Source organism: Rhinoraja longicauda, chromosome 9 (assembly GCF_053455715.1).
Source record: "Rhinoraja longicauda isolate Sanriku21f chromosome 9, sRhiLon1.1, whole genome shotgun sequence".
NCBI lineage: Eukaryota > Metazoa > Chordata > Chondrichthyes > Rajiformes > Arhynchobatidae > Rhinoraja > Rhinoraja longicauda.
The window spans coordinates 37,293,324-37,319,575 of NC_135961.1; the positions used below are offsets into that span (position 1 = coordinate 37,293,324).

General features: G+C 41.8%; 1 protein-coding gene across 5 annotated transcripts in view; it reads left to right on the forward strand.

Moving 5' to 3' along the window:
• cep43 (centrosomal protein 43) overlaps positions 1-11,825 on the forward strand; it is a 36,764-nt gene extending 24,939 nt beyond the window's left edge. For 3 of the 5 annotated variants that reach the window (XM_078405174.1, XM_078405169.1, XM_078405171.1), the window contains 6 exons: positions 7-66; positions 1,790-1,995; positions 7,128-7,249; positions 8,873-8,906; positions 10,277-10,379; positions 11,434-11,825. In XM_078405174.1, coding sequence (XP_078261300.1) covers positions 7-66; positions 1,790-1,995; positions 7,128-7,249; positions 8,873-8,906; positions 10,277-10,379; positions 11,434-11,508 — 600 coding nt within the window. In that variant the 3' untranslated portion in view covers positions 11,509-11,825. The remainder of the gene's footprint in view (positions 1-6; positions 67-1,789; positions 1,996-7,127; positions 7,250-8,872; positions 8,907-10,276; positions 10,380-11,433) is intronic. The other 2 variants (XM_078405170.1, XM_078405173.1) reach the window with 1 other exon arrangement.
• Positions 11,826-26,252: the final 14,427 nt, after the last annotated feature.

Genomic DNA, 26,252 nt, shown 5'->3' on the forward strand with positions numbered 1-26,252 from the left:
GTTCAGATACCTAGATACAAAGGAACTGGTAAAGTTAAAGAGAGCGGGGAGAAAGCTGGTGAGAAGGTAACTGCATGATGGCACAAGTCTGTGTTGGTGCAAGCATTGCCTTTAGCACAGATACGGCACATAGATTCCCAAAAGACTGAAAATGCCTCTTAATATGTAGGCAATTAATAAAAATTATACAGCAATCTCTAAAGATTTTATTTGATTGCTATGGCTTTTGGAAATCCCAATTATGCATCACAGAAATTAGGAATTTTAATTTTTGTGTTTTATTTCATGTTATAAATTACTTTAATATTGATCTGATGCAGCATCATATAATTGTGAAAATATTACTCTCTCCTGCTGTCTAGTATTTTATGCTAAAAAAAATACTGTTATAATCCTCATAAGACTAAACACAACTTGCTAGTTAGAGATTGTTTTGTGGTGGAGTTACTGAGTTACTTTTGTTTAGTTTCTGTGCCACTTTGTTATTGCCTTAGTCTTTGCTAATGGTTAATGCACTACTAGACCAATAGCCAGCTATTGATGATTGTACGTAGCATCAATAGTCATCATTATCTACATGTAAAGACTTTCCAAATTTATTTAACAACCCACAGCCTCGTCCGCTCTAATTTTGCAGATATTATCTATGTCTCACCTTTTCCAAAGCTTAATCTTTTGCAGAAAATAATAAATTTAATGGTGCTCCTTGACTCTGACAAGGAAGTCATTTCTAAGCTAGCAAGTGATAATGTCTGTGTGACATATGCTATTGTACATTACATTGAAGGTGCTGAAATGATGCTTTAGTTATGTAGGGCAGCAATAGCGAAATGTATAGTGTGCTACTGTACTCCCTCACTTCCATATTTTTTTAATTGGGTAATACAGCACCAAAGATAATAGAGCAGAGCAAGATAGACCACTCGACCCTAAAAACCGTAGTATGTCATGGTGCAATTTTAGTAGGCAGAAACTTGCAGAAACATTTTTAAACAAATAACAAAAATCTGTGAATTGATAGATGAGATATATTCTGCATTTTTATGCTATCATCAAGAATACTGTTCCCCCAAAACACTGATTACACTACGAGAGGCATAGCAAATGGTGGGTTTTTGCCTACTAAAATGGCAGACGTTACGCTCCTTTGCGTACCACACCTCAGTATTGGCGATTTTGACAGTGGTTCATCTTGCTCCTCTAGTATCTTTGTACAGCACTGCCTTCAGCCGTAATAATGCTGGAATAAATTAGAGTTGATCTTTATTTTTGAACTGATAAGTGCTCTACAATTTATATTAGGTGATTTGAAGGTAAGAAAAAACTATCATTCGTGCAGATGTAATTATATTAATCATACACTCAATTCAGTAATGAACCTTATTCTATTCCTTAAAGTTTAATCCATAAAAGCTTATGATGAGTAGGTTGTATGAAAATCTATTTGTGCACTCACTATCATTCTCTCTGTACGTGTATATTTATTTAATTATCTCTAACAAGGTTAAAAGATGTAGTATTTTATTACTGGATATATGTAGCAACAATCTAACATTTAGAATGTTTACACTTTAATTTACCTGCTAATGCATTACCTTGTAATCCTGGAGTGATAAATCATAGGACATTTGATAAATGAATGCTATTTACTGATTCAGATTGATAAATTCCATCTGATCATTAATTCATTACATTCTTTTTTGTTTTAATGATACTATACATTTGATCAAATTTATTCAATGCTTGATCTTTTTTTAAAAGTATAACACTTGTATTTGCTTTTCCATAGGTCACTGACATCGGTCATGGAGATACCACTATAGCCCCATGTGATATAAAAACTACAGCTGATCAGTCTTCTGGTGAGCCAAAACAAGATTTGTTGCCTAACACATCCATCAGCCTCCCAGAGAAAGATGACAAGATAGATTTTGGTGAAGATGAAGATTCATTCTTTGATGACCCATTCCCTGAACAAATCAAAACCTGTGGATGGTAAGATGAGAAATATATGTACAATAAATATGACAATATTTTGAATTTACCTACAATATCCAAATACACTTTGTGGAACATTATCAGATTAAGTCTGTCAGTAATCTTTGTAAAGAGGGTATTTGGACTGGTGACCAATATAAATTGGTCAAAAAGATGATTTAGGGGAGTATTGAAAAGAGAGGGAAGTAAGACACAGAGATGCTTCGGGAGAGAATTCTAAAACTTTGGGATTTGGACAACTGAAGATGCAACAGCAAAAGATGTGAGAGGTTGTGTAGGTGATAATGTATAAACTATAACCAGAGGTGTGGAGGAATAAGAAATGGGGCAGAATGGTTAGAGTGGCTGAAGCGGAATGTAGAGAGGAGAAATAATGAATAATAGAAAGCTTTGACCATCAAAAAAGAATTTGGAAGCTGAGGCATTGCCAAATCAAGTTACAGTATAAATCTGCAGGTATCTAGATCAGTGCTTCTTAAACTCATTCACCCTTGAGTTTATCACAAAATTTCATTCACCCTCAACTAAATTTACTTATGTTTTTTTGGTAATTTTCGTCTTATTCTCCCTTGTGCATAATTTTATAGATATTGTCATTCACCCTTCATGCACCCCTCTAGTTTCATTCACCCTTGGGCGAACCATTCGCCAGTTTAAGAAGCACTGATCTAGGTGATGGATCAATGGACCTGTAATGTAAGGGTTAAACAGACTGTCAGCTAAAATGGAGTTGCCAGCTAAATTAGCAACACCACATTTCAAACCCTGTTTCGCAAAACAAGTAGATGTTTTAGAAGAATGCTTAGGCTAATTTGAAGAGACGTAATCGTAAGGCCACCTGTGAAGTAGCTAAGATGAGCTTTGCCTTTGTAGAGACATCGGCGACTTGCCGTCCATTCATTGATCCGAATCCTTGAATGCTGCATATATTTTGTTACAGGACCTGAATGTGAGATCAGATGTGAGTGGCAGAGGTTTAGATGTCCTTTAAGTTTACAAAGTGTGGAGGATGGGGATTGTATGTAATCCTGTGAGGAAATTGTGAAAGGGTTGTTGACAGGAATGTCGCACTTCTACTCTTTACAATGTTGTATCAAGCATGTTTTTGGCCATTTAATTCAGAATATGTAATTTTTCATATAGTAGAGAACTGCATTTATTGTAAATTCAGTGTAAAGTCTTGACCTTTGAAATGTCTACCATGAAAAATACCATCAATATAGTTTGCCAATAATCTGAGGAATGTGTCCTAATGTAACTGGGTGATGTGATGATAGTTCTTTTAGTGTTCCTAATTTCACAAGAGAAAAAGTCTTATGACAAAACTTTGGTTACACTGCAGTTTTGGTGTGAAATCTAACAGACTGTTTTTGAACAGTCTTTCAGAATGACAAAAGGAAATTAGCTTGCGTGGAATTCCTCTATTTTTTTGCTCCTTGAATATATTTATTGTTCGGTATTGCAATATTTATCGCATGGCAGAACAAGGAGATTTCTGATGAATCCATTCATTACTGGGGTGATCTATTAAAAGGATGAGTGACATCTGAAGCAATTAGAAAGGTAGACAGCATTTGTGAAGAAAGTAAGGTGATGTTGATATTTCAGGGCCAGTTGGAACTGGTTCTTATAAATAATTGGAACTGGAAAATATCACATGTACAGACAAAAACAAGGGAGCTGAAGTTGGAATAAGAATGATGATTGTGATGTGAGAGGTTTGAAGATGGTTACAAGATGGTAGTCTTGGTGATGGGATGGCACTAGGCAAATAGAATAATAATGAGCATTAGAGTTATAATGGGTCCGTGATGACCCAGAGATGTGTGTGAATTGTTACAGCAGAAAAAAGGTGTATGGAGAGGAAGTTAATTTTCAGGGGGTAGTTTGGTTGCTGAATCCTTTCCACCTTTTTTCTCATGTTGTCTGTGAGCTTCCTCTGTCTTAAGGAACTGATAGGTAAAAGGAGATGAGAAAGGCGAAACAGATGTGGGCCATGTTAGCAAGAGCTTTTCCTTCAGTCCTATTGAATATATCCCAGAGGTTCTCTCTCCTCTAATGATTGACCTTTTCACTCCGTGTCTTTGCTCGACCTAACTCAACAGTGTTATCTATATTTCTGACACCCCAGTCACCAGCAGTTGCCTCTGAAACTTCATGTAACATTACTTTTGACTGGTGGAAAAATGGAGGAGTAAATTGCTTCCGAGACCGGAAATCCTAACATGTTTGGGGCAATGCGCAGCTGATCATAACTGTACAGCACCGCCTCCAGCTCGTGTTATGCTCTGAGACTTCAACTTGGTAGAATCATAGAGTAATACAACATGGAAAACAGGCCCTTCAGCCCAACTTGCCCACACCTACATATCGCATTTGCACTGTCCCACCTGCCTGCGTTTGGCCCATATCCCTCTAAACCTGTCCTATCCAAGTATCTGTCCAAATGTTTCTTAAACGTTGCAATAGTATCTGTAGTAAAAGTTCTGATGGTAAATGTTATGTATTCCTGGTAAAAGATTACTTTTCCTTTTTTGGTACTACGTACTTCGAAATTTTTCTGGTTTTATTGGATATGTTAAAATAATTAATAAACTCTTAAATTTGATTGCAGTAGCCTATTTTCTTATTGCAAATCTTCAAGCCTTTACAAGGGGGTAAAGGAAAATAAATCTATTTCCAACAACCTAGTTCTGATTAGTAGCGTGTTTTTTTTGTAGTTTACAAAGCTTATTAACTGCTGCTGTAGATATCTTGAAGTAATTGACTCATTATGTGTAGGAAAGAACTGCAGATGCTGGTTTAAATCGAAGGTAGACACAAAATACTGGAGTAACAGCGGGACAGGCAACACATATCTGGAGAGAAGGAATGGGTGACGTTTCGGGTCGAGACTATTCTTCAGACTAACTCATTATGAATGTTTTCTTTTCTCCTCTATTTCACTGCCATTTGCTCTGTTAATTATCTACTGTGGTGTCAGTCCTTCCCAGAGAAATAATGTTTCAGGGTTGCATGCGTCAGATAGCAAAAAACATAGCAGACAGCAAGCGTAAGTACCATCTGATTCATATTTGTACAATAACTCAAGGTGGCGATGGTAAAGAATTGAGTAATCTGAAAGTGGAAGGAAGTTGTAAAAAGGATTAACACATCTTTGAAAATCAGGTCACACAACATTTGCAGATAGGATGATATTTGAACTTCATGAATTCTAGTTTTCACTATTTTGCCGTAGTTATTTAAAAGAAAACATGAATGAAAAGGACTCCTATTGAAACTAAATTGATAAACTGCCTGTGGGCAGCACAGTGGCGCAACTGGTAGAGCTGCTGCCTCTCAGTGACAGGCCTGGGGTTGATCCTGACCTTGGTAGTTTCCCTGTGACCGTGTGTGTGACCTTTAGGTGCTCCAATTTCCTCCCACATCCCAAAGACCCAGGTATGTATGTTAATTCACTTTTGTAAATTTTACCTGGTGTGAAGGGAGTAGGAAAGTGGGATAACATGAAACAAATGTGAATGGGTAATAGATGGTCTGTGTGGATTCAATGGGCCGAATGGCCTGTGTCCATGCTGTATCTCTAAATTAAACTTCAGGATAGTCAAGTCTAATGCGTACCATTTGGTTTGTGCATATGAGATCACAGAAGACCCATATAATGGAAAAGTAAATTTGCAACCATTAACTTTTTTGTTTGGTTTAAATTATTTCAAGTTTAAAATTCTAAAAATTCCCATATGTTATTACTTCTAATGACTGTTATAATTTTGGAAGTGATATGATTGTCTATGATTTCCTTATAATGTTTTTCCCCTTTCCCATGTTAACAAGGTGCCTCATCTACATTAGTCCCACTTGCCCATGATTGGCCCATATATTTCCTATCCATGTACCAGTCCAAATAGCTTTTAAATGCTGTTATAGTACCTGCCTCAACTACCTCCTCTGGCACCTTGTTCCTTATACCCACCACCCTCTGTTTGAAAAAGTTGCCCCTCAGGTTCCTATTAATTCTTTCCCCTCTCAAAACTATGTCCCCTGGTTCCTGATTCCCCTGCTCTGGGTTAAAGACTCTGTGCATTCACCCTATACACCTCTATAAATTCAACCCCTCAGCCTCCTGCACTCCAGGAAATAAAGTCCCAACCTCTCCCCACAGCTCAGGCCCTCAAGTCCTGCCAATATCCTCATAAATCCTACAGCAATAATAACTGGATTAGATGCACCTACAACTTGTTGAAGATGAGTTGAAGTAGGTTTAGCTCTTGCATTGCATTTCTCACAGCTTGTTGCAGGTGGTCTGTGAGCTCTTTTATCAAGACTTGCTGGGTAAGTACTGGGCAACCTATCCAGGATTTGTGGTTGAGGATCTGGGACGAGTCTGAGAGTAAGAATTTGTGTTATGTGATCAGTCTAATGGAGAATCTCCCACTTTTTGGGCCAGAGTCGTGAACTTTACTTGGTTGTCTGGGCTGGAACTGCTCTTGTTGTGTCCAATTCTGGTGCTTGTGGCCATGCAGCATGATTTATCTCATCTCATTCTTATCTTGTTTTTTAACAGCATTTTGATAAAAAATGAATGCTTTCCATGTCTAATTCAGAGACCAGTTAACCAGTGATGTCACACACTGGGGTAAATGCAACAGATTGAAGTGTGTTAGTGAGAAAATTGTTCTTTTTCAGCATATTTTTAATTTAACGATCGCTATTCCAGAAAATAGTTTTACATTTCAAATGATTCATTTAACTAGATTTAAATTTGCCAGCTATGCAGTGAGCTTTGAATGTCCCTTTGAATCATTCATCCAGGCCTTGAATTTAACCATTATACCACAATTCCTTTCAATGTACTCTTTCAAATACAAACCTTGCGATTAACCAACTATTTGTTTAGAACTATAATGAGTTGTAAATGGGTTATGCAGTTGGTTCCAATTTCATTTTAAGTTAATCATGACCTGGTTTTGATATCTAGTCTGGTCCATTTACAGATTAATTTGTATAGGTGCTGTGTGGAACTATATTATGAAATAAGACGTTCTAAATTCTGCATTTCTTATACATTTTGTGATGGCCTAAGATTCTCCAACACCCAAGTTTTTAAAAGTTTTTTTTTAAATGTGTAGGCGGACTGATCTGAAAAGTAAACCAGTGGGTGGCCTGACGTCGCTTTCAGATGCCCCTCCTCTCACAGCAACTCTGGGGACGCCGACAAAAGAACCTACGTTAAAAGAACCTGATTTAAAAGGTTAGTTAAAAATCCATTACTTACCCTGAGAATCTATGCTATTAGCTAATATAAAATGGATGCTTATTTTCAGTAGAAAGCAGTTATCTGTTACGCCCCTTTTTCCTTTCTGTATAAAAAAGTAAACAATCGTGGAAAAGTTGTTCTTCCCCTATCCTGAGTTGAGATCTTTTCAGACACTAGTATTGTGTCTGGAGATCCTCACGGGAAGAACCCCACTGTGGAATAAATCTGATGTGCTCATCCAGTATTACATGTGTTGTTATTCAGACTGAAGGTAAAGAACTCGGATTATCAACCCAAGCTGAATAATTTTAAACATACAAGCATGCTTTCTTGTGAAAGGTGGCTTTAGTGAATAAACTGAACGTGTTTTAGTTTATTTTATATAACATCCTTTATGATTCATTTTATTTATAACAAAAATTTGGATTATGTTTGCACTCTTGTTCTGGAGAAGGGGATAGAGTCCTGTGAGATCATGGAGTTGCTCTTTGGGCAGCACAGTGGCGCAACAGTAGAGTTGCTGCCTTACAGTGCCAGAGACCCGAGTGCGATCCTGACTGTGTGGGTGCTGTCTGTATGAAGTTTGCATGTTCTTCCAGTGATCTCATGGGGTTTTTCCGGATGCTCCAGTTTCCACCTACATTCCAAAGACACACAGGTTTTTTAAGGTTAATTAAATTTGCTTTGGTTTAAAAAATATATATCATTCATCAGGAGAGAATCACTGAGAGATTTATTAATGCACTTCTCTAATTTTGTGGAGTTTTGCTTTTTTTCCTTTATATTTTTGCTGAATTCCCTCTTTTACGACTGAGGTTTTTTACTCCTCGTACATTCATAGTTATACAGCACGGTAACAGGTCCTTCACCCCAACTCGTCCATGCCGACCAAAGTGACTATCTGAGCTATCCCCATTTGCCTGCATTTGGTCCATATCACTCTAAATCTTTTCCTATCCAGGTACTTGTCTAAATATCTTATAGACTTAATTGTGCCAGCCTCTACCACTTCTTTCAGCAGCTCATTCCATGTACCCATCACCCATTGTGGAGATAAACCTGCCCCTCAGATCTTCCTCTCTCACCTTAAACCTATGCCTAGTTTCAAACTCTACTACCCTGGAAAAGGGGCTGTGATTATCTACCCTACCCATGCCTCTCATCAGTTAAAAATACCTCTATAATGGTACCACGCAGCTGCCGTCACTCTAGAGAAATATGTCCTATCCTATCCAATCTCCCCGAGCCGTGCCATTCATCGTGTATATCCTCACCCGGTTTAGTTTCACTTCACATTTTTATGGGTTAAATCCCCATAGCAATTCCCGTGCCCCCTCTACCGATTGATCTTGATCACGCTGCAGCCGCAGCCAACATTCTTCCCTATCCATTATACCTCCAAGTTTGGTGTCATTTTCAAACTTTTCAATATGCATTCTCTTTCAAATCCATTTATATTTTTTATATATATGTGTGTGGGGGGGTATGTACTTTGCACCGATCCCTGCGACACACCACTTGTTCGAGGCCCATTATCTGAAAATAAATCTTCCACAGTATAACAATATTAAAGGTGACTTCTGACTCACATTTTCATTTCTGATCTCTTTGGAACAGGTGATGAAGAAGAATATTATGATGATTTCATCAGGTAAATGAATTTTGATAATTGAAGCATAATTAAAATACACCTTGATTTTTCATGTGATGAGTAAATAGTTTGATCGGTACAGAGCTTTTTGTTTCTTAAAATTCTATGCTGCTTCTCCATTTTAAGTCCTTGTATTTAGAGTCATGGAGTGATACAGTGTGGAAACAGGCCCTTTGGCCCAACTTGCCTTTAAAAACGATACGATAGAACTATTTATCCCAGGAGGGAAATTGATCTGCCAACAGTCATAAAACACAAGATACATGAAATATGAAATTAAAGTGACAAGTGGAAAGGATTGGGGATGTGCAAAGATTTGGGGGAAGGGAAGAGGGGGGGGGGGGGGGGGTCAGTCTACCCCATGACAGAAGGGAGAGTAGTTGTACAGTTTGATAGCCATAGGGAAGAAGAATCTCCAGTGGAGTTCTGTACAACATCTTGTCTGAACCAATCTGTTGCTGAAGGTACTCTTCAGGTTGACTAGCATGTCATGGAGGGGGTGAGCTGTATTGTTCAAGATGCTCCACAGTTTGAGGACCATCCTCCTCTCCAAGACCACCTCCCATGAATCTAACTCCGCCCCCAGGATGGAGCCAGCCCTCCTAATGAGTTTGTTAATCCTGTTGGCGTCCACGGCCTTCGCCCTGCTGTCCCAGCACACAACAGCGAAGAAGATGGTACTGGCTACCACCGATTGGTGGAACATCTGCAGCATCTTGCTGCAGACATTTAAAGAGTGGAGGCTTCTCAAAAAGTACAGCCGGCTCTGTCCCTTCTTGTTCAGGGCCTCAGCGTTCCTGGACCAGTCCAGTTTACTTTCTAGGTACACTCCAAGGTATTTGTACTCCTTGGTAAACTGCACATCCACACCATTGATGGAGTGGGGACTCTCCATCTAAAGTTCCTTTCCTCCTAAAGTCCACCCTATAAGGAGTTATCGTGTTGAGCTGCAGGTGATTCAGCCCACACCACTCAACAAAGTTGTTAACTACACCTCTGTATTCAGCTCTTGCAACTTGCAAACACTTGCAACTTAACATTGAGATGAGTCACGTGCATCCTCAAAATAAATTAAGCGATTTAATATTTTTTGCTTCCTTGTTGTCCACCATACACCAATTTGATGAAGGAAGCAGCACAGTTGGAATGAAGTTATTAATTTTAGGTGTGCTTAATGTTAATTTCAATTGCTTAAATAGTTTATATGCTGGTTTCATATTGTAAAAAAGCTCAAACTATTTTGGAAATAAAATCCATTTATTATGCACTGAATTCTTATAATCAAAACATTATTATGCGAATGGTATCACATTTTGCAAAAACATTTTGTCATGAGGTTTATGTCATAAAGGCAAATGTCTTTGTTTCAGTGGCAGTCAACGTTCAGATAAAACCAAGAGCGAATTGAGCATTGGTGAGGAGATTGAAGAGGATATTTCGTTAGAAGGGGAAGATTTTTGTACCGGTGATAAGGTTTGTACACCTTTTGAATTTTTAATATGTTATAAACCACTGTCTTACAGAAAATGGTAAAAACAGTCAACAGTCAGGCAACTTTAATTGTCAATTCTGTTGAGGGGCCATTTGTAAGTTCAGATGTCATAAGATTAGAATTAGGTAATTCGGACCATCGAGTCTACTCCAGCATTTAATCATGACTGATCTATCTTCTCCTCTCAACTCCATTCTCCTCCCTACTCCCCATAAAAATACTGTACTGAAATATTGATTCTGTTTCTTTCCACAAATGCTGCCTGACCTACTGAGTATTTTCAGGATTTTCTGCTTTAGATTTTCAGAAGGGAAAAGGGCTTGTTTCCAGGCTGTTTTTCTAAACAAAACTAAATGTGAATGATCATTTTCTGTTCTTGGGTGGTGCGAAAAGAGGAAATAACTCTGAAAAAAGGTCTTGACCCGAAACGTCACCCATTCCTTCTCTTCAAAGCTGCTGCCTGTCAGAAGAAATAACAGGCTGGGTGTTGCATCAGACAAGTTACAGTTGGCGGAGATGTAGGAGTGAAAAAAAGGGAACTATTCCTCAGTAATGCTCAAAGGGGAGAGAAAGATTTGGCTGTGGTGGAATCCTGTTGAAAGTGGTAGAATGGTCTTTTGAATGTGGAAGGTGGTGGTGCGACAAAGAAAGACCTCTAGCCTTGCGGATCCAAGGAAGTGCAGATGCTGGTTTACAAAAAAAGAAGTACTGAAGTAACTCAGCATGTCAGCTGCATCTCCTGATAACATGGATAGGTGACGCTTTTGAGTTGGGACCCTTCTTCAGACAGGTTAAAGAAGGATCCTGACTCGAACATCACCTATCCATGTTCTCCAGCGATGCTGCCTGACCCGCTGAGTTAGTCCAGCAATTGTTTTACCTCTACCCTTGCTCTCTGCAGGAGAAAAGCAAACAAGAACAACTGTACAGGAAATCAATATGATGCTGTCAAAGGTTCTGTCAACTGTGGGTATCTGCATTTTGGTTTGCATTGATTTTTCATTTTTATAACTCTTATTCCTTGCTTTCTTGCAGCTTGATGACTTTACACAGGACCACACTATATCACACAGCAGCGATATGGCAGATTATATAGAGGAAGTACCATAGTATTGTGTACTTCATTGTACAGATGAGTGGATGTTGCTGCTTCTGATGTGCTGAAGTGATGAAGATGGAATTAGCCTGTCGGAACCATTTGTTTAATGTGGTATTAAATTAAGCCAACTGTAAACCACAGACCACATTCACACTAAGAAATTAAGCAATCAAAATGGTACTGACTTAGGCAGTGGAAAGTCAGCAGGTAGTCCAAGACCTTCATTAATTATTCATTAGAAAAGATTTTTTATTCATTTAGAATTACTAAGTTTGGTCCTTCAGTTGTAAAGGTGACATTTTTTGATTAAAAATTATTTTAATATTAATTTGCTGTTTCAAATATTTGTATTGCATAGTGTTGTAAAAAACCTGTAATAGCCTCTTTCAGAACTGGTTGAGAACTTTTAAATATATTTATTTGTTCTTTGTCATTTGAATTGAATATCAATATTATTAGATAGTCACTGGAAATTTCTAAATTGTGAGGCACAAGCGAACAACATTTAATTGATGGTGGGGCAAGAAGCTGGTGATTGGGGTGAGAGGGTAGGGGAAATTCACGAGGATCAAATATAGTCTTTGCGGCTAGTCAATGTCCAGTGATCTCTTGTGGAAATTATTGTGAGTGTATTGAATGGAAAATAAATTTACCCGGCTTCACGTGAAGAGCCTGCTGTGTACATTGAGCTAACACAAGAAACAGATACTGAACCTCTCAACACAAAGTTCTGGAGGACCTCAGCGGGTCAGGCATTTCCTGAAATACTTTATCACCACAGACGTTTGTGTCACCGGTCAATAGTCATTGAGGCATGCCACCTTGCTCTTCTTGGACACTGGTTTTATGGATGTCCTTTTAAAGCAGTATGTCTTTTTAAACCTTTGATTGTGAGAGGATGAAGATATCTGCAAAAACTCCAGCTGCGCAGGTTTCCCGAATGCAGCAAGTGCACCATCGGGGCCAGGCGTTTTCCGAGGATTGACCCACGCGAAAGACCTTCCGCCAATTTTCTCAACGACTGATATTACAGAGTTGTCGGGGGCTGTGAGGACTTAAAAATGAACATTTTGGAGCAGTATGTGAAACAATGAGGACCAAATGTGCTGTGGGGAGGGAGCGATGCACATTATCTTGAGGGAGTCAATATCTTCCCCACTGACCGAAGTGGCTAAAGGAGTCGACTGGCAAATGGAGGCTGCAGCTGATGATTAACTGCTGGTATTTCGCCTTGAACTTGTGTATCTACCTGTAGGAAATCCATATGGTAGGACTGAGCACTTCCTATGGAAGCAAAGTCTCATCTTCACCTCAAAGACCCTCTCATTATATACACAACCACCATGAGGTGCTGTGGGCCATCGCCAGAAGGGGAATTCAGTTTCACTGTAGTTAAGAGGCTTGTAACCAGCTGTAGCCCATGCTCTACCACCACAGTCAAATAAAGGGAGCAACCTTAGCTCAGTGAGGATGCAGAAAGCCATATTAGGTGCAGCACCACCTTTACTAAAAATGAAAGAAAATGCAGATGCGAGAAATCTGAAATAAAAAGGGTTCCTCATCCTGAAATATTAACTGTCCCTGTTTAGTGTTTATGGGAATCAGGAGTCAAGAAAGTTTAATTGTCATTGTACCGTAAACGTAGCCAATGAAATTATTTGCTGCTGCTTAACTTGGCCATAACCAGTGATAATATATAATCACAATATAATAATATAATATCTGTAATACTAGGTATCCACAATAGTGCAAAACCAAAGTCAATAGAGTGCAAATGAAAGAGTCAAGAGTGCTGACTTTTACATTATCTATTGAGACACAGTACTGTACCAAAAAAAGTTAAATAAATTAAAAAATCCAATATTGTACAAGACAAAATCCCGAGTGCAACAAAGACAGTTTGGAGTTTAGTTGGCATTTGTAGTGTTCAATAGTCTGATGATTGTTAGGAAGCTGTTCCTGAACCTGGATGTCACAGTTTCAGACTCCTATGGCTTCTTCCCAATGGTGTGGGTCCTTAATGATGCTGTCTACCTCTTTGAGACAGCGTCGCCTTTGATGGTGGGGAGTTCAATACCCATGATGGAGCGAGAAGCACGCCAACATGCAGGAAGCAGCAATGAGTTATCCCTCAACCAGTGAATCAATAGACAATAGATGCAGGAGGAGGCCATTCGGCCCTTCGAGCCAGCACCGCCATTCAATGTGATCATGGCTGATCTTTCTCAATCAGTACCCCGTTCCTGCCTTCTCCCCATACCCCCTGACTCCGCTATCCTTAAGAGCTCTATCTAGCTCTCCCTTGAATGCATTCAGAGAATTGGCCTCCACTGCCTTCTGAGGCAGAGAATTCCACAGATTCACAACTCTGACTGAAAAAGTTTTTCCTCGTCTCAGTTCTAAATGGCCTACCCCTTACTCTTAAACTGTGGCCCCTTGTTCTGGACTCCCCCAACATTGGGAACATGTTTCTTGCCTCTAACGTGTCCAACCCCTTAATAATCTTATACATTTCGATAAGATCTCCTCTCATCCTTCTAAATTCCAGTGTATACAAGTCTAGTCGCTCCAGTCTTTCAACATATGACAGTCCTGCCATTCCGGGAATTAACCTAGTAAACCTACGCTGCACGCCCTCAATAGCAAGAATATCCTTCCTCAAATTTGGAGACCAAAACTGCACACAGTACTCCAGGTGCGGTCTCACTAGGGCCCTGTACAACTGCAGAAGGACCTCTTTGCTCCTATACACAACTCCTCTTGTTATGAAGGCCAACAATTCCATTGGCTTTCTTCACTGCCTGCTGTACCTGCATGCTTCCTTTCAGTGACTGATGCACTAGGACTCCCAGATCTCGTTGTACGTACCCTTTTCCTAACTTGACACCATTCAGGTAATCTGCCTTACCATTCTTACCACCAAAGTGGATAACCTCACACTTATCCACATTAAACTGCATCTGCCATGCATCCGCCCACTCACACAACCTGTCCAAGTCACCCTGCAACCTCATAGTATCTTCCTCACAGTTCACACTACCACCCAGCTTTGTATCATCTGCAAATTTGCTAATGGTACTTTTAATCCCTTCATCCAAGTCATTAATGTATATTGTATCAGATGAAGCCTCTGTTGCCTTGGCTCCTCCAGATATGAATGGTGATTAACTGATACACAATTTGACTGTGGAGGAACCTCCAAGAACATTCTCAATATTGGCGGACTCATCATGTGCTTTCCAAGTAAAGAATTAATCTTACAAAATATGCTAAAAATGCCGTGTTTTTCTTCTCTGTTAGCCATCTCTGCTTCCACCTGAGGTCACAATTGTTATAGAAGTCGGTCCTCAGCCAATTCAATTAATTTTGATATGAGAATCAGCTGAGCATGTGATATAGCAAAGTCTGGTGCTTTACATCATTCTGGTTGTGTTTCTGAAGACTCAAGGATCTACAGATGCTGATTTACAAAAAAGACACATCCTTGAGCATCTTTTTTGATGTCTTGTTTTCACACCTTACCCTTCCTTATCTCTGTTTTCCCTCTCCCTTGACTCTCAGTCTGAAGAAGGGTCTCAACCCAAAACGTCACCCATTCCTTCTATCCATAGATGCCGCCTGTCCTACTGAGTTACTCCAGCATTTTGTATCTATCTTTGGTGTAAACCAGCATCTGCAGCTCTTTCCTCCACGTTTTTATGAACTGTAAATGTAAAATTGGCCCTAGTGTGTATAGGATAGTGTTAATGTGTGGGGATTGCCGGTTGGTGCAGATTCAGTGGGCCGAAGGGCTGGTTTCCGCACTGTATCTCTAAACTAAAACTAAACTAAATATGAAATAAATTGTTAGGAGTATTGTGTTCAGTTTTGGTCATCTTGCTATAGGAAGGATCTCGTTAAGCTGGGAAGAGTGCAAAGACGATTTTCAAGAATGTTGCCAGGACTCGTTGTCTTGAGCTACAGGCAGGGCCGTTTTTACAGCATTATGGGCCCCCAGGCAAAGCAGTGTACTGGGGCCCCTACCGTTACTCTCCCCCACCCCCCTTTCCCTACCAGCCCCCCCCCCCCCCCCGTCGTGCCGGCGAAAAGCACTTACCGAAAAGCACTTAGCGATGGACTTAGGGTGCTACATTGTTGCGAAATGCACTTACAGATCACTGAGAAGCACTTAGTGACCGAAAATGTTGCGAAAAAAGCACCTATTGAACCTACATTTTTAAAGTAGTATTTATTTATTGCAAGTCACTTAACATACACAGATCAGCATGGGGCCCCTATGCTCGTGGGCCCCCGGGCAAGTGCCCATTAGGCCCATGCGTTAAGACGGCCCTGGCTACAGGGAGAGGTTAGGCAGTTAGGGTAGTGTTAATGTTCGGGGATCGCTGGTCAGTGCGGACTCGGTGAGCCGAAGGGCCTGTTTCCACGCTGTATCTCTGAACTAAAACTAAAACAGTTACCCTATTGTAGATGGTAACTGCTGTGTTAATAGCAACCAATGACTTAGTTCTAGGCTCTGTACTCAATGCTATTCTCTTCACAAGTCAATACAGAAACTTCACACCCAGTACTTACATTCAACCTCAAACTGAATCGTGTCATTTTCGTCTAGGAGAATCAGAAATGGTAGCATGGTCACGTCACATTACGTTTTAAACTTCAAATTGTAAAACTGATGCAATTTCAGAACCTGAACCAAATTTACTCGGAGTACACAAGGAAACAGAAAATACATAGATTTTTCTCGTTCATTCTCTTCACATCCTCACTTTACCATCTGTTTGCCACAGTTGCGACCTAACATGGACACTGGACCTGTCGGCATAACAACACTCTGACAACCCACTGTTAAACGATATTCTTATTTTATTCTTATTTCCATCAAAGTGGACAATCTCACACGTTTAGTTTAGAAATAGAGTGTGGAAACAGGCCCCACGGCCCACGCCAACCAACAATCACCCCTACACATACTAGGGACAATTTACAACAGCCAATTAACCGACAAACCTGCACATCTTTGGGATGTGGCAGGAAACAATTCTACTCTAGACTCTCCCACTGATGGAAACATCCACTTGATCCAGACCTTCTCCACTATCGTTCTCCACCAAAGATGAGTACAGATAACTACTTTTGTATGGGCTACATTAACTGAATGCAAATTGAAAACCTGCCCTGATTAAGAGTGAAGGGTGTTTTATGGCACTACGTTGTCACATCCACAGATGCTCACAACAAATCTAACGAATATCACGGGCTAATCTACAGCTTTATCCATTCTAGGGTTCAGAAGACTGTAACAAAACCTCTCAGATTTTGGCTGAGAGAAAGGAGAAGATTTAATAGCAAATGCAACCAAGATCCAAATAAAAATTGGAAATATTATCCTAATTTTTAAGACGGACCAAAATTGGGAACCATCAAAGCCTAATCAAATGTGTTTAGTGTATTTGCCAAACAAGTTGCTGCTTTCCAGCGCCAGAGACCAGGGTTAGATCCTGACTATGAGTGCTATCTGTATGGAGTTTGTATGTTCTCCCTGTGACCACGTGGGTTAATTAGCTTGGTAAAATTGTATAAAATTGACCCTAATGTGTGTTGGATAGTGTTAGTGTGCGAGGATTGCTGGACGACATGGCCTCGGTGGGCCGAAGGGCCTATTTCTGCGCTGTATCTCTAAACTAAAACTAATACCAAAAACTACAGGTAAATATTTGATCTACAATCGGGAAAGCTTTTGCTGCAGATGAAGGCCGGCACACTTACCAGAGTTTTATTGAGGTATTTGAGTTGATTTTTAAATTTTAAAACCAACGCCTGATGTTTTGTCGGCACCAATCGATTTATCTATTTGAATTATTTTGAAGCCTCTGATGTATTCAATACCAGGGTTAAAAAAAAGAGAACACAGGAGAATGTATAAAAATGTGTAGGAAAGAACTGCAGATGCTGGTTTACATCGAAGATAGAAACAAAATGCTGGAGTAACTCAGTGGGACAGGTAGCATCTCTGGAGAGAAGGAATGGGTGAGGAAGAAACATCACCCATTCCTTCAATCCAGAGATGCTGCCTTTCCTGCGGAGGTACTCCAGCATTTTGTGTCTATCTACAAAGTATAAAAATATACCCTGAACAGAAGACAGATTCAGCAGATAAACAAACACTTTGTGATTCCTTTGCAGGGACAGAGAGAAACAAAGTTTACTACATACTTACATAGTAACTGCACGCTACATACAAAAGTTAACAACAAACCACTCAATTCACCAGAATAAAGTACTATCCTGCCCAACCTCTCCTTGTAGCTCAGGCACACAAGTCCTAGCAACATCCTTGAAAATCCTCTCTGCACTCTTCCCAGCTTAACGACATCCTTCCTATAGCAAGAGGACCAAAACCGAACACAGTACTCCTAACAATTTATTTCAAATTTAGTTTAGTTTTAGTTTAGAGAAACAGCATGGAAACAGGCCCTTCGGCTCACCGAGTCCGCACCGACCTGTGATCCCCGCACACTGCTCTTCACACTGCACTGACCCACCTTGAACACCAGGGGAGCTATGTGAGGATGCTCTTCCTCGACTTCAGCTCTGCCTTTAACACGGTCATCCCGAGCAGACTGGTCACCAAACTTTCCGACCTTGGATTTTCCCAAACCATCTGCCAATGGATCAAGGACTTCCTGACCAACCGCCCCCAGACCGTCAAAATAGGCCCTCACCTCTCCTCCACCATTACACTGAGCACCGGCTCACCACAGGGCTGTGTGTTGAGCCCCATCCTTTACTCCCTCTACACTCACAACTGCGCCCCCACCCATCCCACCAACACCATCATCAAGTTCGCGGATGACACGACTGTGGTTGGACTCATCTCAGAAGGAGATGAGACAGCCTATAGGGATGAAATCCAAAGGCTGGCAGCATGGTGTTCAGTGAACAATCTGGTCCTGAACTCCTCCAAAACAAAGGAACTTATAATTGACTTTAGAAAAACCAGTGTAGATTACGACCCACTCTACATCAATGGGGTCTGTGTGGAAAGGGTACCAGCTTTCAGGTTCCTGGGTACGCACATCGCAGAGGATCTTACCTGGTCTACCAACACCATCACCACAGTAAAGAAGGCACAGCAGAGACTCCACTTCCTGAGGATCCTCAGGAAAACCAACCTGCAGGAGAAGCTCATGTCCTTCTATCGCTGCTCCATCGAGAGTGTGCTGGCATACTGTATAACCACATGGTATGCCAGCTGCTCAGAAAAGGACAGGAAGGCCCTTCAGAGGGTCATCACGACGGCCCAGAAGATCATCGGCTGCTCACTGCCCTCCCTGGAGCACCTGTTCAGCCTACGCTGCCTCAGTAGAGCAGGCAAAATAATAAAAGATCCATCCCACCCCGGCCACCGTCTGTTTGTTCATCTGCCCTCTGGTCGACGTTTCAGGTCGATCAAATCCCGAACAAACAGACTTAAGAACAGTTTTTACCCCAGGGCCATACGAGAACTGAACACTACCTTTGCACTAGGCAACACCGTTAAAAAATCTTGTACTTAATATAATTGTATTTAATTGTATTTATGTATTTATTTGTTTTTGCATTTATTGCATATATGTTTGTACGCACCGTCAGGATTGGCTATTTTTTAATTTCGTTGTACTCGTTGCAATGACAATAAATGAATATTATTATTATTATTATTAAACACTGCCCTACACGCGAGGGACAATTTACAATTATACTAAGCCAATTAGTCCACAAACCTGTACGTGTTTGAAGTGTGGGAGCAAACCGGAGCACCCGGAGAAAACCGCAGGTCATGGGCTGAATGTACAAACTCTGTATAGACAGCACCTGTAGTTGGGAACAAACCCGGGTCTCTGGTCGGGGGAAACTTTTTTTCGATCTCTTACCTTTCCAGAGATGCGATTGTTTTCCGGATCGTATCTCTGGTCACTCTGCGGTCTATCATCGTGGAGCTGGCAGCCTTGCTCAGGACTGACTTTGAGTCCCACTGCGGGGCATGGACTTACCATCGGAGCTGATTCCTTGCCTGGGATCGACACTCTAACTGCGGACTTTAACATCAAGGAGCTCGCAGTCGCGAGTCGAGACCAATGTCGGGAAGCTCCAAAGCCGCACGAGGTTCGACTAGCCCCGACCCGGGGTCGATCGTCTGGCGCGGGGAGCTGAGATTCCCCCCCTCCCCCTCCCTCCCTCACCTCCCGATGGAGGAGCTTGTTCGCCCTGACAAGGAACACCTGACCGGCGGCTACGGGAGTCAAGATCGTCCCGTCAACGGAAGGTTAGAGGCCCCCGACCGCTGGAGAACAAAGAAGGGAAGAAATTAAACTTTTGTTTCGCCTCCCATCAGTGAGGAATGCGGTGGAGTCACTGGTGGATGTTCATGTTAAAATGTATTTTGTGTGTTCTGTTGCATTTTAGTGGTATGACTATGGCAAATGAAATTTCGCGTATGTTGCAAAATATACTTGGCTAAAAAGTATGATTATGACATTCTCACTGTGACTGCGTGGATTTTCCCCAGGTGCTCCGATTTTCTCCCACTCGCCAAAGATGTACAGGTTTGTAGGTTAATTGGCTTGGTGTAAATGTAAAATTGTCACTCGTGCAGGAGAGTGTTAATATGTGGGGATCGTTGGAACGGTGTGGATTCGGTGGGCCGAAGGGCCTGTTTCCATGCTGTAAGTTTGAATGAATACTTTGTCACGTGACGAGTCACAGAAAAATTCTTTGCTTGCATACCCAAGGTATGCAGAGTCGTCACATAAAGGGCGCTGACAAAGTTACAAAGTATCCCGCGCCAGCTCCTCCTTTGTTCCCGGATTCCACTGATTCACCACTCACTGACCAAAGAATTTCCTCCTCATCCAGAGAGGCATCTGTGCAGTAGGAGGTAGCCTTTGGCTGCATTGATAGCCTGATGCACCAACTCCAAGTCTCTAACCTTCAATCGAAAACTTAACTGCTTATTCCTTGGGCAAAAAACAAAGTGCTAAAGGAACTCAGTAGGTCAAGCAGCCAACAGGTGACGGTTCAGGTTGGGACCTTTTCTCAGACTCTGAAGAAGGGTCCTGACCCGGTCGTAGGATGTACATTTTTCTCTAAAGATGCTGCCTGACCTGCTGAGTTCTTCCTGCACTTTGCTTTTTGCTCAAGATTCCAGCATGTGCAGTTTTTTGTGCCTTGTTTGAACTTTGAGTCCTTCATTAAACACAGGAGTTGAAATAATATCATAGCTCACATCACATCAAATGCAAGTTATAGGATGGGAACTACAGTTTAAACTGATGGCAAATAAAAGACACAAGTGCCTGAGTAACTCAGCGGGTCAGGCAGCATCTCTGCCGGATATGGATAAGGCGACTTTTTGGGTCGGGACCCATCATTAGTGAAGATGTGTGTCACCAGAAGAACAGCAGTGGTTCAAGAATGTTACTTGTGACTTGTCAGCCTCCTCAAGAAGATTTAGGAATGGACATTCAATATTGGCCTCACCAGCACAAACATCCCACCAATATGAGCAGAAACAATTGATGGCATACCTGATTTAAAATGTAAAATCTACCATTCCTACATGACAGCTGGTTATTTAAGTTGAAACTTTAATTAACTTAAAATTTACAAACTTTCTCAGTGCACTAACTGTGTGTAACCATATCTTTTTTTAGTATATTTCTATAGGTGTAACAGGATCTTAAGTGCAGCAACTTTGGCAACAAGAACATCGGAATAGGTGCTGTTTTCTAACAAAGTACTGTTTTGCCCATCCAGAAGATCCTAGACTTCCCAAGTGCCCTCGTTCTTGTATGTTGCAAAACATACTTGGCTAAAAAGTATGATTATGACATTCTCACTGTGACTGCGTGGATTTTCCCCAGGTGCTCCGATTTTCTCCCACTCACCAAAGATGTACAGGTTTGTAGGTTAATTGGCTTGGTGTAAATGTAAAATTGTCACTCGTGCAGGAGAGTGTTAGTATGTGGGGATCGTTGGAACGGTGTGGATTCATTGGTGTGGATTATCTTCAATGGTGTGGATTATCTTCATTGCTCAAATCAGTCAAATAATTAGGAAAATTGCACTGCTTGGGCAGGAAAAAATAACTGGATTAGTTAAAGAGAATTAAATGAAGTGCACAGCTGGATTTTAGTTGGAGGCACCAGAAACCGCAGACCCTGGAATCTTGAGCATATCACTTGTTGGAGGAACTCAGCGGGTCAGGCAACATCTGTGGAGCGAAGGAACAAACAGTGTTTTCATAAGGAGAGAAGAGGAGTGAAATGTAAAGGAGGAGGGAGTCCCCCATTTCCCTTTTTATTCCTGCTCTTTTCCTGCTCTTTTCCTTCCTTCCTGACTTGGATGAAGGGATTAAAAGTACCATTAGCAAATTTGTGAACTGTGAGGAAGATGCTATGAGGTTGCAGGGTGACTTGGACAGGTTGCGTGAGTGGGCGGATGCATGGCAGATGTAGTTTAATGTGCATAAGTGTGAGGTTATCCACTTTGGTGGTAAGAATAGGAAGGCAGATTATTATCTGAATGGTGTCAAGTTATGAAACGGGGACGTACAACAAGTTCTGGGTGTCCTAGTGCATCAGTCACTGAAAGGAAGCATGCAGGTACAGCAGGCAGTGAAAGCAGGCAGTGAAGAAAGCCAATGGAATGTTGGCCTTCATAACAAGACGAGTTGAGTATAGGAGCAAAGAGGTCCTTCTGCAGTTGTAGTGAGACCGCACCTGGAGTACTGTGTGCAGTTTTGGTCTCCAAATTTGAGGAAGGATATTCTTGCTATTGAGGGCGTGCAGCGTAGGTTAATTCCCGGAATGGTGGGACTGTCACTAGGTTGAAAGACTGGAGCAACTAGGCTTGTACACACTGGAATTTCGAAGGATGAGAGGGGATCTTATCGAAACATATAAGATTATTAAGGGGTTGGACACGTTAGAGGCAGGAAACATGTTCCCAATGTTGGGGGAGTCCAGAACCAGGGGCCACAGCTTCAGAATAAGGTGTAGGCCATTTAGAATGGAGTTGAGGAAAGACTTTTTCAGTCAGAGAGTCGTAAATCTGTGGAATTCACTGCCTCAGAAGGCAGTGGAGGCCAGTTCTCTGAATGCATTCAAGAGAGAGCTAGATAGAGCTCTTAAGGATAGCGGAGTCAAGGGGTATGGGGAGAAGGCAGGAACGGGGTACTGATTGAGAATGATCAGCCATGATCACTTTGAATGGTGGTGCTGGTTCGAATGGCCTACTCCTGCACCTATTGAATATTGTCTATGCAGCCACCACCATGCTTCACCGTAGGTATGGTATTTGCCAGGTGATGAGGTACCGCTTGGCGTTCAGGCCAAAGAGTTCAATCATGGTTTCATCAGACCAGAGAATCTTGTTTCTCATGGTCTGAGAGTCCTTTAAGTGCCTTTTAGCAAACTCCAAGCGAGCTGTCATGTGCCTTTTACTGAGGAGTGGCTTCCATCTGGCCACTCTACCATAAAGGCCTGATTGGTGGCGTGCTGCAGATATAGTTGTACTTCTGGAAGGTTCTCCCATCTTCACAGAGGAACTCTGGAGCTCTGTCAGAGTGACCATCGGGTTCTTGGTCACCTCCCTGACATAGAAACATAGAAACATAGAAAATAGGTGCAGGAGTAGGCCATTCGGCCCTTCGAGCCTGCACCGCCATTCAATATGATCATGGCTGATCATTCAGCTCAGTAGCCTGTACCTGCCTTCTCTCCATACCCCCTGATCCCTTTAGCAAAAAGGGCCACATCTAACTCCCTCTTAAATATAGCCAATGAACTGGCCTCAACTACCTTCTGTGGCAGAGAATTCCACAGACTCACCACTCTCTGTGTGAAGAAATGTTTTCTCATCTCGGTCCTAAAAGACTTCCCCCTTATCCTTAAGCTGTGACCCCTGGTTCTGGACTCCCCCAACATCGGGAACAATCTTCCCGCATCTAGCCTCTCCAACCCCTTAAGAATTTTATATGTTTCTATAAGATCCCCCCTCAGTCTTCTAAATTCCAGCGAGTACAAGCCCAGTCTATCTAGTCTTTCCTCATATGTAAGTCCCGCCATCCCAGGGATCAAGGCCCTTCTCCCCCAATTGCTCTGTTTGGCCGGGCGGCCAGCTCTATGAAGGGTCCTGGTGGTTCCAAAGTTCTTCCATTTAAGAATGACGGAGGCCACTGTGCTCTTCAGGACCTACAATGCTGCAGAAATTGTTTTATACCCTTCCCTAGATATGTATCTCGACGCAATCCTGTCTCAGAGGTCTACGGACAATTCCTTCGTCTTCGTTGCTTGGTTTTTGCTCTGACATACACTGTCAACTGTGGGACCTTATATGGACAGGTGTGTGCCTTTCCAAATCATGTCCAATCCATTTAATTTACCACTGGTGGACTCCAATCAAGTTGTAGAAACGTCTCAAGGATAATCAATGGAAACAGGATGAACCGAGGCTCAATTTTGAGTGTCACAGCAGTGTCTGAATATTTATGTTAATGTGATATTTCAGTTATTTCCTTTTTAATTACGTTGCAAAAGTTTCTAAACACCTGTTTTTGCTTCTTCATTCTGGGGTATTGTGTGTAGATTGATGTTTTTTTTTTTTATGTCTATTTTAAAATAAGGCTGTAATGTAACAAAATGTGGAAAAAGTGAAGGGGCCTGAATACTTTCTGAATGCACTGTATACCCATTCTAGCTTTACATATCGCTCCTCTTCTTGTGACACCATTTTGTCCCCTTTTTCTCTCTAGCCTTTGTCACCCAGCCATCTGCCAATCAACCCCCCACTCCCTCTATCACCTGTCTGACTTTGTCCCACCTCTGTCTCTCTTTTCCAGCTTCCTCCCCCCCATTCCAATCAGTTTGAAGAAGGATCCTGACCTGAAACATATTCTGTCAATTCCCTCGTGTACAACGCCGCTGAGTACGCCGCCCCAGCATGGTGCTGCAGCGCTCATACTAGCAAGCTAGACGCCACCCTCAACGACACCATGCGGATCATCACTGGCTGCCTGCTCCCTACTCCGACGGATCTCCTGCCAGTGCTCGCAGGTACCGCACCTGCCAAGCTTCGCAGAGAGTTCTTCACTCATAGGCTGGTGTGCAAGGCCCCATCGGACGCCAAACATCCTTTGCACCACCTCGCCCAGGATTCACAGCAACTGGGACCTCATCGCCTGTCATCTCGTCACCCTTTCTCCCGTCATGCAGCGACCCTCTGTGGCTCCAGTTTCAACATACAAGGAGCATGGAGAACCAGCTGGGAACAGACATGGCGACCTCCTCAATTCACTGTCGCACCGAACACCACAGCCTCACCCGGCTCGGACATGCCCCGCAAAGAGTGGGTTTCCCTGAACCGGCTCCGCACAGGGGTCGGCTGGTTCAACGCCAACATGCATCGTTGGGGGTTGCGTTCATCAGCAGCCTGCGTGTGTGGTGTAGACCAGCAAACAGCGCAGCACGTCATTTTTGACTGCACTGTCCTCCATCCCCCTGGTGGAGGGGTAGACCTCACGGCCCTCAACAACAGCACATTGCACTGGCTACAGCGCCTGGAGGGCATTACATAATTTCTGCTGCCTCAAACGCAAGAAGAAGAAGATGCAGCTCTAATAGAACTTTGTTAGGCTGCATTTAGTGATTTGCATGCAGTTCTGCTCTCCCAGTTGCAGGAAGAATATAGAGGCTGAGGAGAAGGTGCAGAAGAGGTTTACCAGAATGTTGCTTGGTTAAGGCTATTAGTTACAAGAAAAGGACGGAGTGATTGTGTTCATGTATAATCTTTTCTTTGACTGGATAGCGTGCAAAGAAAAGCTTTTCACTGTGCCTTGGTACACATGACAATAATAAACTAAACTTGGATTGTTTTCTCTGGAACGCCAGGGGTTGAGGCATAAATTATGAAAGGCATAGATAAGGTAGACAGACCCTTTTACTCAGGTTGGAAATGTCGAAGACCCGAGGCCATAGCTCTAAGGTGAGATTGGCAACGTTTTTAACACAGAGGGTTGTGGGTGCCTGGAATGTGCTACTGGCAGTGGTGGTGGGTGCCACCAGGTTTGTGGCATTTAAGAGGCTCTTGGATAAGGACATGGACTGAAGGGATACGAATGATGTGCAGGCAAATGAGATGAGTTTATTGTGATCATGTTTGGCACAGGCATTGTGGGCAAAGGACCAGTTCCTGTGCTGTACTGTTCTATGATAGGAAAAAAATAACAGGCCTTTCAAATAAGCTGGAAACACAAATGATGCACCTAGGAAATTTGATTGCACGCTCTTCACGGTTAATGGACAGAAATTTTTTAGGGATCAGGCTCAGACTCATGAACCCAATTTTGTAAAATTATTCCTATGCCATCACAGACCAAGAAAAGGAAGCACAGATGTTCTCTTGAAAATATTGTACGTTATTTTCTAGTAGCTGAAAAGCAGAAACTACTCGGTTACACTTTCCTCATTTGGCTCTGTTCCCAGATGCTAGTACGAGTAATTTACCTTTAGAAAGTAATTTTTATCGATACTTTAATTGTTCTAATTATGTGCCTACCGATTGTCTACATAAATATAATTTGGTAGTGATATTAATTTAATCCATTACACTTCCAATGAAGATTGTTAGTGACGCAGGAAGAATGAGGAAGAAATTTAAATTATTTTCTTAATGAAGTGTGGGTTTCCTCATTCAACTGAATGTAGGTTGTCAAGCT